Here is a 12319-nt window from a genome sequence, read left to right as displayed (position 1 = left end):
TCACTAGATTCAAGCCAGCATGCTTGCCAGTAGTCTCAATGAGTCACAGTTGGAATGTCCTGTGGTTAAAATTCTGCTCTGAAAACAGCATCAGGAACAGCAAGGGACCAGTTTGTTTCCATGGCAGCCAGTATTTGTGTACTTTGAAAAATGACTGTTCTTTCTGTGTGGCAAATTTACGCGGGAATGAATTGTAGAGGTGACGTTAGCCATGTCTGTGAATAACAACAAAAATTCTAATTTAATTAAGTGTGAATATTAAAATGGCATAACTATAGGGGCATGTGAATTTTTCCTAAGTAAGGCATTGTTCTATACTAATCAATTCATTGACTTATTTGGCATTATACTTAAGCATTTTCATAAATTCTATTTGATGCTCAGTATAATATCTCTTTCAAAGGCATAAAGCAACTGTCATTTATCAGTGCTTCACTGAAACCCACTGCTATTGTCTCTCTCTCTCTCTCCCCCCACCCATTCATAATCTGCTATTTAGTACCACTGAGTCTCTGGGATTACTTGATTCAAGTAATCTCATCCAAAAGGAAGGGAAAAAAACAGAAACTTTTAAGATATATGAAAATGTAAACTTGCTGAACTAAAAGGCACATACACCATATTGTAGAACTCTGCAAAATTCTTGTGTGAAATCAAAACATGATTCCTAAGTTGCTCCCCAGTGTTTGTAAGCTCTTCTGAGTTAACGATGATTGTGATTCCAGAGAATTTTTGCCTTAGGTTTTGTTAGACAAAGATGAAATAATTTAAGTTTTGGTCATTACATTGTAATCCAAAGTGAGGAATAATCCTTGTCTTGTGGAAGACATAGAACATTTTCTTGCCTACTTTTGTCTCTACTTGGAGAGCAGAGATTTATTTTTATTTTAACTCATCTCAAAGAGGACTTCCAACCTGAGAATTAATCTAAAGACACAGTCAAGTGGAGCAGTCATTTGGACACACACAGCTGGAGACATCACCTTCCAGCCACTACCCACACACTTCTGCTCTCTGTGTTAGGGAACTTGAGACAGCCAGTGAAGGACTGTTACTCTTGTTCCCACTTTTCATGTTGTTTTATTCTTCCTCTCTTTTTCCCTTCCTCAGTAAGTTTCCTGCCAAAATGTAGAATATTAAAAGCATAATAAAAATGCACATTCAAAAGAACAGGTTTATTTTTTTAAGAAAGCTAATGTGGTAAACCTCAAAAGCAAACCTCATCTGTATTAATGTGTTTAAAGTGCTCAGGCTGAGTACTTAAAGGTGGACAGTATAATGGGCCTCTGGACTTCTTTTTAAATCTCTGTTGATCTTCCTTAACATCTCACGAGCATGCACATGTGATGAGCATCCAGTTTCAGGGTTCAATGGGAGAAGTCTATGATTTTTTACAGCTTTGAACTAGACTGCACCAGATTCCCACTTCATGTGGCCACAATGACTCCACACCATTTACTGCCTAAAGAGAGCATGCTCAAATTCAGAACTGCTTGACCCTAAGGTCTAAGTATGCAGAGCTTAGTAGTGCAGACTCAGAATAAATGCAGAAATGCAGCAGTGGGGAGAGACATTGTATTCTTTCATTGAGGACGTGTTAGGAACCTGTTCTTATTAAAGCACCAGTCTGGGGAGAAAGGGAGGAGGCCGGAGTGGGGTTTTGCTCTAAGGAAGCACGCAATAATAGGGCAGATAAGATGCTGTGGATATATCTAGAATGCAGGGGGATGTGACCATTGCCACAAAAGTTCCAATGAAAAGCTGAGAGATTTCATAGGAAAACTAATTTATGCCCAAGTATAGAGAATACACAAGTTTCATAAGGGTACTTTTTAAAATCTGGCTATAAAGCTTTCCACACTGAGAACTAATGTATTTCCAGCAATATTTTATATCACCACAATTCAGTAAGTGAAAATAATTTCAGCAGTTTGGAATTCATTAAATCTAGGTTATGTATTTACCCATAGATAGATGCACACAACTGATGCATCCATACTTTCCAAGAGAATAATCAAGCAAATCCATAAGTTGCTTCTGAGAAAATTTCCATTTTATTGTTGTGGACAATAATCACAATGAAGTGTTTAACTTTGCATTCAAGGGAATTAGAAAATAAAATGGCTTGAATCAGGAGGAAGCCAGTCTCTTTAGGTTGCCTTTATCTTTCCCAAGGAAAGATAGTATAAAGCTTCCTTTTTGTTTGTTTTTATTTTAAAATTTGTATATATATATATATATATATATATATATATATATATATATGTATTTGTTGATAGTATAAATAATGTAGTCGAAGGGTGCATAATAGGTCATACAAATACCTTGGTCAAAGACCTCAGGAGAAAAATTCCGAGGCAAGAAACACAAATGCCCAATAAATATAAAAAGTTATATTTAACTTCCAGTTTTAATCAAGATGACATAAGTGAAGATGATTACCTAAAAATAATTTTCTACTGTGAGTATAGGTTTAAAAACTGTTATCAGTCATAATCAACAAATTTCAACTGAGACATGTCTGTAAATTATGAATTGCTATAAACTTTCTAGTAAGAAATTTAATATTATATATAAGATCCATAACAGATTATACTTTTTTATTTCCTTTATAGGGGTCTTTTTAAAGAAACATTGAAAGTATCAAATATTAAAACTGACAGGAAAATTGGGTGTGTCTTTAACAATAGATTTGTAAATAGAGTGGATTGGTGGCATTTGGACTGCCCTTCAAAATGTTTAAACCCACTATTTATTGACATTCCGAAGGGTAAACAAGGAAAGTGATCAGACAAGCATATGCCTGTAAATATGTGTGTTTGCATATATACATGTGCATAAATGGACTATGTTGACAAAAGAAATTCACAGTGTAAATAAAGCATTAACAGTGTTTGTCTTCAGTAGGAGTTGTTTTTGTATTTTCCTTTTTCTTATCTTTTAAGGAATTTGACTCTTTCATGGTTATTTATTTTAAAAATTACATCCTACATTGTGATAGTTACCCCTGATTGAGCATCTACTATGCATCATTGCCAGGTGAAAGTAACTCATCTGCTCTATCATTTCCCTATTCTTTGCTGGGTTATATTTTGGACTTCAAGGTTCACATAAAGCCAGAAACAAATAGCTGGATTTCTCAGTCTATTGGAGCTAGAAATTAAATCCATCCATCTCTGAAATTCTGTCTAGATAATTTTCTGCTTTAAATTCTTACGTCAAACCTTTTTTATTCAATCCACCTCAGCCAGTTTATCTCCAGTTTTTGAAAGAAGAGACCAATATTTGCTCTTTGAGGAGACCTGGCTTTTTCCATAAGACATGCCATGCAAAATGATTTTACATCAGGGTGTTTCTCTGTGATTTCAGCTCTATGATGGATCACAGCGGATAGGACGCTACTGTGGAACAAATATACCTCCGCCAGATGGTACCACAAGGTCCAGCCTTCACGTGCTGTTCCATACGGACGGGGTGAATCACAAGGAGACAGGGTTTCAGATGCAGTGGTTCATTCAAGGTAAGTCCCATGCTGATTTCAGGTGGATTGTAAGTTGGCATCTGAGAATGGGTCCTTTCCAATTCTAGCCTTGCAAACAACACCATGAACATACTGCAGGAATTAAGTAAATCATCAGGGGCTAGGCTTCAGGAAATTAATTCAGACAGTGGAGAACTTGGCAAATTAAATCCTCAGGGATTAGAGAAGTATACTCCAAGTGGGCACAACCACTCTGCCTACAAGGAAGTTGTGCGCTGGTAGACCCCTCGTGACTTGAAAACATAGTAAGACAATATGGAAAGGATTGGACTAATTGTGTAAGTTTGTTTCACTGATATATTGCTTTAGAGAAAGGAGGGAACAGAATGAAGTTTCTGAAGATGATGACTTATATCTGGGTACAACCAATGCGTTGCGAGCAGAAATGGTAGTCTCCCAGGTGCAGTGGAATACAATGAGATTTAAGACTCACCTTGTCCTTGACATTGAGAAAGAATGATGGGGCTAAATAGAAAATTGTGAGTCAAAGGGGCACGTTTCGTGACATGGCAGCATCCCACGTGAGAATCAGTTCAAGTCTCCATTTTCCGCTGGCTCTCTGCCAGCTTACCTCGGGAAGCAGCAGAGGACGACCCATGTGCTTGAGCTCCTGGTTTTGGCCTGGCCCATCCCCCGCTGTGTAGCTATTTAGGAAGCGAACCAGCAGGTGGAAGATACCTCTTTTTCTTTCTCGCCTGCTCTCTGTTTCTTTCTTTGTTACTCTACCTTTCAAATAAGTGAAATAAATCTTTTTTTAAGTCAGTGAGAGATTAGAGAAAGGACAAGAAAGAGGTTGAGAGGAAGAATGGAAGTAGAGATTTTTCATCGTCATGCACAATGCCTAGGGCATGTTGAAAAGAGTAGAGGTGCACATCAGAGGTATTAGGAAACCAGTGGTACAGGGGGCAAGTAAAGATAATACTGCCTCTGAGGATGACAGCTCCTCCTCCCCAAGAGGTCTGACAGTTTAAGACTGACATGTGGAGCAGACTATGGATAGAGGGGCCCAGAGCAGTTTTCAAAATCTTTTATCAAAGAATAACAGCAACATTACCTGAAACTTGTCAAAATACAAAATTCTGAAACTTCACTGCTACCTACTAATTCACAAACTCTGAAGGGAAACCCAATTATCTGTGTCTTAACTGGTCTCCATGGTGATTAAAGAGTGGGACCTCAGTGTCCCAGAGTGACCTAGCCTTGAAAAACGCAGTTCTTGTAGGTGTTTTAGAAGCAGTGCTCAGCCAATGTGTTGTATTTCAATGACTTAGGCAGAGAAGTGGAGTTGTCATGTTATACCTGGGATCAAGCACAGGTAGTCAAATCTTGGGGTGTACAAAATGAGTATGCATGAGTATGTGTTGCTCATATACTCACTATATAAATATCAGAGCTATATGTAACTGGACTATAACAGATGTTCTGTTTATCATAATGTACCTCTATATGAACAAGTAGGGCAATCCATCATAAATACAAAGTAAGTAAGTGAAAAAAATGATTTTTTTACATTTAACCCACTGATCATAATAGATGAGCATTATAGGTGTTTAGAATACCTACATTAGGCAAAATTATCTAATACAAAGCCTATTTTATATAATAAAATGTTTAATGCAAAGTTGAAACTGTGGTTCCTACTGATTACCACTTTCCAACTATTATGAAGTAAAACTAATAAATTAAGCTAGCATAAATTGGGGACCATCTGTTTATACTTGTTTAAGGCCATAAACTGGGGACTGGATGTATCTCTTAAAATGTGGAGTTTGCCATTTTTAAAAATACTCAGTAGAAATCCCAAACCTACTTGTAGGTTGAAGCATAGATTTTGAATCTCCAAAGTAAATGATCTATAATTGTTGTAAGTTATGGACCTTCCTCTTCCTCAAGTGGTTTGTTTTAACTTTGGAATAGTTAAATTATTGAACCATTAAATGAAAGGATACAGTTGAACAGTTGATTCATCACTGCAGTGCAATCTATTTCTGGTATTCTGTGACAAAGAAACATCATGATTCTAAGTAAACAAGCTACAGAGTAAAGACATAGAAAGAAAAGGAGACTCCTGAAAACTGATCAGAATGCCTGAAACAGGGTTGTGCTCCAAAGCAGTGGTTCTCAGACAGTCATATGCGTGTGAGTCACTGGGGATCTTGCTCAACAGAAAATGTTGATTCAGGAGGTCTGGAGTAGGACCCACTCATCTGCATTTCTAACCAGTTTGCAGGCAATGCCTATGACGTTGCAGAGCAAGATAGCAATGAATGGGAAATAGTAAGCCCACAATATTCCCAAGGGTCTGGTGAATCCTCCTGAGGTGCTACAGGGGCTCATTGTCCTAACAGTTGGTCTTAAATGGTGGCAGGATGGAGTCCCTGGGAAAGAGAGAGCTTTATTGCATTTAGAGTCCCACAGAGGGGGAACACTTTCCCAGGAGTCAGGAGGCAAAGATTGGGAAGTCCTAACCAGGAGTCTCTGGTTGGAGCTCTGGCAGTGCTGCTTAGCCCGTAGCACATAGGAATGTTTGTGTTTAAAGTATACAAAGGCTGGGTGCTAACTCCCAGGGATGGGATTAAACTGTTAGCAATGGGGCCGTGACTATTGCTAATTTTTAAACTCTAAGTATTTGAGCTTTTCCTCAGGATAAGAAGTGTGCTAAGCAGTGATTTCACTGATCTTATCTCCTCAGGCACTCATTCCCCTAGCCCTCCAGGCTGTTTGAGCCATCCTTGCCCAAAGCAATCCCAGGAGCCCGACTGGTGGCCACACTTGGATGACTGCAGGGTTGGTTCTTCCAACCAACATGCTGAGTCCTCTGAGGAAAGCTCTGTGGTTTTATTAGGAAACATCTTTTTTTTCTACCAGCTCTGGTTGGACTCAGTCTTCCTTGAGGAGCATAAAAGACACCCTCTGTCCATTCTCTTTTCCTGTTTATTATTTCAAAACTTTCCACCAGTTACTAAAAAAACTGCTAAGCTTACAGCCAGAATTATGCAACAAAATATGGCTAGGGCCAAAACTGAAAGTTTTTTTAAAATGCTTTTGAGTTTGTGCTCCTAACTGTATGTATGTAGGTAGGTTATAGTTGGGAAGAATCTTTTGGAAAGGAGCTCTCAATGACTTAGATCTTTGCAAAATTAGAATATCACATTCTGTACTCAGTGTCACAGGTACTGAAGTTACACTCTGCATCTGAACTATGCTTTCAACTTCAGATAGCCTGAAAAGAGAAATCAATAAAGAGGAAAAGTTCTTCAAGGGGAGGGGACCCTGATTTTTTTTTTTAGTCTGTTGTTGCTAAACTGAAGATGATCTGTAATCCATCTGTTTGTTCATTATGTAGATACTACGGAACTGTTTTTTTACACTGTGTTGTGCTGGAGCTGGGAGCATAGAGTGACAGATTAGCTACCATAATCCTCCTCTCACAGGAGGAGAAACAGACACCCAGCATAAGTACACAGACACTTCGTCAGACATCCGCTAGATGCCGTGAGTGGATACACAGGAGATCTGGCCTGGTGTGGGTAGGTGGTCGTTCTCCCATGAGAATGGCACCTATGAGCTAAAATCAAAACAAGCAGGAGTTCATGGGCAAGGAGGAGAAAGCCGAGGGTAGCAGGTGGAAATGGCCTGTCGTGGAGGTGGCAGGGGAAGTTAGAGGGCCTGGAGAAGTGCAGAGCAGCTGGTGCTGAGTCCCCTTGGAGCAGGGACTGCCTCAGCTGTGGTGCCATACCCTCTCTCCCCATGCAGATCTGTCATGGTTCAGAGATGAGTCTCAAGTAGAATGTGAAGGAACCTAGGTAACATGGCACATTGTGAGACTTAAAATACAAACCACTCAGTTTTCAGGTGCCATAGTAATTTTTTTTAAATGTTTGTCTGTTTTATACTGACATGTTGCATGCCCCAAAACAATTCAGGATGGTGACCTCTGCACAGCCCCTGTAGATTTCTGCTCGGAACCAGGCAGAGGACTCAGGACCTCCCCATGTGACGCTCACCCCATTGACATTAGAAGCCAATCACATTTTGGGCCCTCACTTCCCTCCCACACTTTTCCAAACTGTGCAATCAGAATCTCCTTCTTCCTCACCACCCTCCTTTAAAAAAATGTTCTGCCTCCAACATTTAAGATCTCCAGCAGGCAACACCATTTCCTGTGCATTGCTGCTGAGAAAGCATCCCCACACACTCCCCTCACTTCACTCACGAATAAATAAACCCGGATACACAATGTGCTTTGTCGCCTGCACAAATCTCCCTATTTGCTCTGAGAAAGGAGGTTCACAAAGGGGCTTTCTCTGTGGGTTCATTTTGAAAGTGGCTCTGTAGACGTGAGATGAGGCCACGTTGCCTGGCCATTATACGGCCCCTCAAAGAAGAGTCCCGCCCTGGAAAGAAAGAAATGGCCACAGCCGCCCTGCCTTGCTAATAGGTTCACAGGACCAGGCATTGTCCAAGAGCTGCCTTGGGGCCTCGGTGTGGCTTGTTGCAGGGAATAGAGAACTTTGGGAGAGCTGTGTGAATAGCGGCCTCCCAGCCAGCTGTGCACCCCCCTCCCCATTTCTCCTCCCTGCCCCCAGAGACCTGCTTTCTCTTGGCAATGGAATCCAGTGTACACACAAGGTCAAGGAGCTTTGTGAGCAATAGACTGACATTTGCAAAAGGGAGTGAGGCCTTCAGCTGGGAGCCAGCGGGGGAGGGTTAAGTGATCAGGAGGTGATGTCACCCAGGGGCTCCACAAAGGAAAGTGTGGCCTTTTCTTTGGGGAGATAGATGACATCAGCCTCTCAAATGAGGGCTGTTCCTTAGAATCTTTTTTTTTTTTTTTGACAAGATTTTTCATGTCTTTAGAGTTTTCAGAGATTGGTGTGGGGAGAGCTTCTGTAAAATCATTCTAAAATCTCCCATGAATCAATCTGAAAAGAAACCAGCAGCACTTCAGGCCACCCTGTGGGCCTGAAGTGCTGCACCAGAAGGCTATTTTTTTTTTTTTTTTTACGATTTTATGTATTTATTTGAAAAGCAAAGTGACAGAGAGAGATGGAAACAGAGAAGGGCGAGATCTTCCATCGGTTACTTCGCTCCCCAAATGCTGGCAAAAGCGGGGGCCAGACCAGGCTGAAGCCAGGAGCCATGAACTCCATCTGGTTCTGCCATGTGGGTGGCAGCAGCTCAAGTGCCTGATCTTTCCTGAGCTGCTTCCCTGGGCACATTAGCAGGAGCTGGCTCAAAAGCTGTGTAGCCAAATTAACTAGCAGTGCAATAAGGGATTGTTGGCATCCCAACCAGTGGTTTAATGTGCTGGTTCATAATGTCAATCCCACAAGAGCTTCTTAAACATATTTTTAGGGCCAGGTACGATAGCCTAGCAGTTAAAGGCCTCGCCTTGATCACTGCTGCACCCCTTATGGGTGCCGGTTCTTATCCTAGCAGTCCCGGTTCCCATCCAGCTCCCTGCTTGTGGCCTGGAAAAGCAGTCAAGGATGGCCCAAAGCCTTGAGACCCTGCAAGAGGCTCTGGGCTCCTGGCTTCTAATTGACTCAGCTTCAGCCATTGCGGTTGCTTTGGGAGTGAATCCTCGGACAGGAGATCTTCCTCTCTGTCTCTCCTCCTCTCTGTATATCTGACTTTCCAATAAAAATAAATAAATCTTTAAAAAATATTTTCAGGACACTGTCAGGAAACCTGTGCACAACCAGCCTTTGTCCTAGACCTCTCTCTGTGAAATGGTTTTTAGTCATCTGTCATCCGTGTTTATTATTGGTCTTTGTAAGAAACTCCTTTTTGTTGTAATTTTTACTCCTTTTTATAACTTGGAATATGTGTGATTGAGTTGCAGAAATTCACCCTTCAAGGACAAAATATTTTGTGTATTATAATCTTGTTACCTAATTGTCTTATATAAAAATGCAAAGCAGTCACACACAGAGAGTGAGGTTGAGTTAACTGAACTCTGAGAAATGCTGTGAAGAGCAGACAGCTTGCAGCTCTGAATCGTGTTAAGGAATTGCACATAACCTTTGAATTCAGGTATTTATTGAGAAGTTTTTCATCCATCCATTTATTAGTTCAGTCAACCACTAGCTAGTTTGGATGAACTATTGCAACAAAATGCCATAGGCTGGGTAGCATAAATAACAGAAGTTTATTCTCTGGCATTCCGGAGGCTAGAAGTTCAAGCTGTGGACAGGGTTGATGTCCCCTGATGTTTCTCTCCATGCCTCCCGGACAGCCTCCTTCTCCCTTTGTCATCACAGGTCTTTTCTCCAAATACAATTACTTTCTAGGGTCTGGGGATTATGATGGCCACATGTGACTCTTTTCAAGGACACACTTCAGGCCATAAGGAGGGGAGGAAGACAGCATTCCTTGAGTTCATGGAGTTAGTCCTCTGGTAAAAGAGACAAACCAAGCCCAGACAGCTGTGCCTAAGGCCTGATGCAATGGGATCCCAGATAAGAATATTGAGGTTAGTCTAGGAGAGTTTGAAAGATCCTCCAGGCAGCTTTGATATCTGGTCTGAGCTTGAAAGAATGGTGTAGAATTCATCAATGGGCAATTATCTGCAAGAGGCAAGGGTTTCTAAGTGGAAGTAGGAGAGCCTGAGTATGTTTCAGCTTCTCCACCACTTCTACAATAGTTACAGTCCTATGAATGGGAGCATCACTCCCCTACGCACCCCTCCACCACCAGGAGCTGAAAACTGGGCTTGGAGGAAAGAGAAAAAAATGTTATTTTTTAAAATGTGTAAATGTATTTATATGGTCAAACTTATGCAGGGATGTGTGTGTATAGTACATAACATAGGACATTAATATCAATACTAAAAATTTTTTCTGGTAGAAAATTTGGAAATAAATTACCTAAAACTGCTCCTTAGAGGGCTGATAACAAGCAGAAATCTGAGAAATGCTGAGTAAAAAGAAGTGATAGAAGTTGAGGCAGGATAGTTGGTAACAGATGGTGCCATGGTTTAGATTTTATTTTGCCCTTGAAGAAAGACCACCCACCGGTAAATGTAGAAGCAAGGAATTTAGTGATTTGATGGATGCATATGTTAGGATTGTGACTCTGATAAGTAGAAGGATACACAAAAAGGGAAAGGAGATGGAGAGATTGGGTGACCAGTTAGAAGACTACTATACTAGAACAAGAAGAAATGTAATTAATAGAGGGGAAAGCAAAGTTTTCAGGAGATGTTTAGAAGGCAGGTTAGGTAGAGTTGATGGGAAGGAAGTGGGTGAATCTGTGAACGAAAGGTCAGGGTTGATTCCATGTTTCTAATTGTTGTGCTATGACCCACAGACAGAGAATCCTGGAAAGACCATGCTGGGAAGGAAATAAGGAGCCCTGTTTGAATCTTAATTATGGATGACTGTAAAGTGTTCAGGGAGAATTTCTTGAGACAATTTCCTTGTGTGGCATGAAAATTAGATGAGGATTTGGAGCACAGAAAGAGATTGTGGAATTAATCATACAAGTGAATTTGGAGTTAAGAACATGACAGGATTTATGTCCAAATCTATGCAAGATATTTAAAGGACTATAAAATAAATGTTATTTTAGGAAACAGAATTGTAGCAAATTAGCAGAAGTTCCAAACAGTGAGGTTTCAGTAGTATGGCTGGTGAGTCATTGAGGAAAATCTTCATGGACTCAGACTCTAGAACCTTCTTGAACAAGAACTGGCAAACAATGCCTGGGTCAAGAAGAGCGAAGAAAGAGGTATAATAGATCATAACTTAATGCTGACAGCAAGATGTAAGGCTGCCAAGTCTAGTGGAGTTAGAATCTACAGAACTCTGAAAGTCAACCAGACAAGTGTGAGCTTAATGTAATAATGAATAGGGAACCATTGTTATTTTAGGATGGGAGCAGGAAATGGCAGAACTGATTATAGCTGAAGAAATCATGGATTACGGGCTAACAGTGACCCAAGAAGACCATTCTGAGTCAGGGAGATTTGCCAGTTGAGATGGATGAAAACCCAGGGAGAATACCATCTCTAACTAACCTCCAACAAAGACATTAAAGGACTAAGCGACCAGTGCTGTGATAAAAATGACACACAAACTATTATACCAATCACCATGCTCTTTCATTGTAATTTCCTCAAAGTTCATAATGTTGAAATGTAGGATCTTTATTACCCAGGTTTTCATGTTTGAAAATTATTATAGCAGTCTTTTTATTATTGAAGAATCATTTTCTAGTTTGTCCTGATTCTTACTTTTGCACAGTGCAAAAATTCATTAAAAAACTAAAAGTGTAAAGTTCTCTATGAATCTGATTTTTATGAATTGTGGTCAAAAAAGATGCCAGGGTATGCTCATTGAGTTGGGCTGTGAATCATCCCATCTGGTCTCAAAAATTGCTTTAACAGTGTTGGGTCCTGGCAAGCTGTGTTAGAGAGAATGTTCCAGAGAGAAACAGTAAAGCATTGTCCATACACCTCTGAAGCAACCTTCTTTGTGATCAAGGATGATTTAGCTACATTCACTAAGTTTGTATGCAACCTCTTGCGAAAGACACACAAATAAAAACACAAAAACCTGTGCTTCTTACAGTGCGAGATGAGATGAATCCTACTTGATTTGGTTAGAAACTGAAACAAAATAGAAACTTTTAAAACCACTGATTCCTTTTCAGCTAAAAGTTATTTCCCTAAATGTTGACTAGACTTTTTCTTACATTTATGCAGTTATATCCTGTGCCATCTACGGTGGGTATTTCTGCCTATTTGACATATTTTGGTTTCTTGACTTCATG

General features: G+C 40.3%; 1 protein-coding gene across 1 annotated transcript in view; it reads left to right on the top strand.

Moving 5' to 3' along the window:
- CUBN (cubilin) overlaps positions 1-12319 on the top strand; it is a 218977-nt gene that overhangs the window by 70967 nt on the left and 135691 nt on the right. The window contains exon 28 of the mRNA XM_058669299.1: positions 3370-3520. Coding sequence (XP_058525282.1) covers positions 3370-3520 — 151 coding nt within the window. The remainder of the gene's footprint in view (positions 1-3369; positions 3521-12319) is intronic.

The sequence above is a fragment of the Ochotona princeps genome, chromosome 10 (genome assembly GCF_030435755.1).
Source record: "Ochotona princeps isolate mOchPri1 chromosome 10, mOchPri1.hap1, whole genome shotgun sequence".
Lineage (NCBI taxonomy): Eukaryota > Metazoa > Chordata > Mammalia > Lagomorpha > Ochotonidae > Ochotona > Ochotona princeps.
Note: the sequence above shows the minus strand (reverse complement) of the source record. Positions and strands in the feature narration are given on the sequence as shown.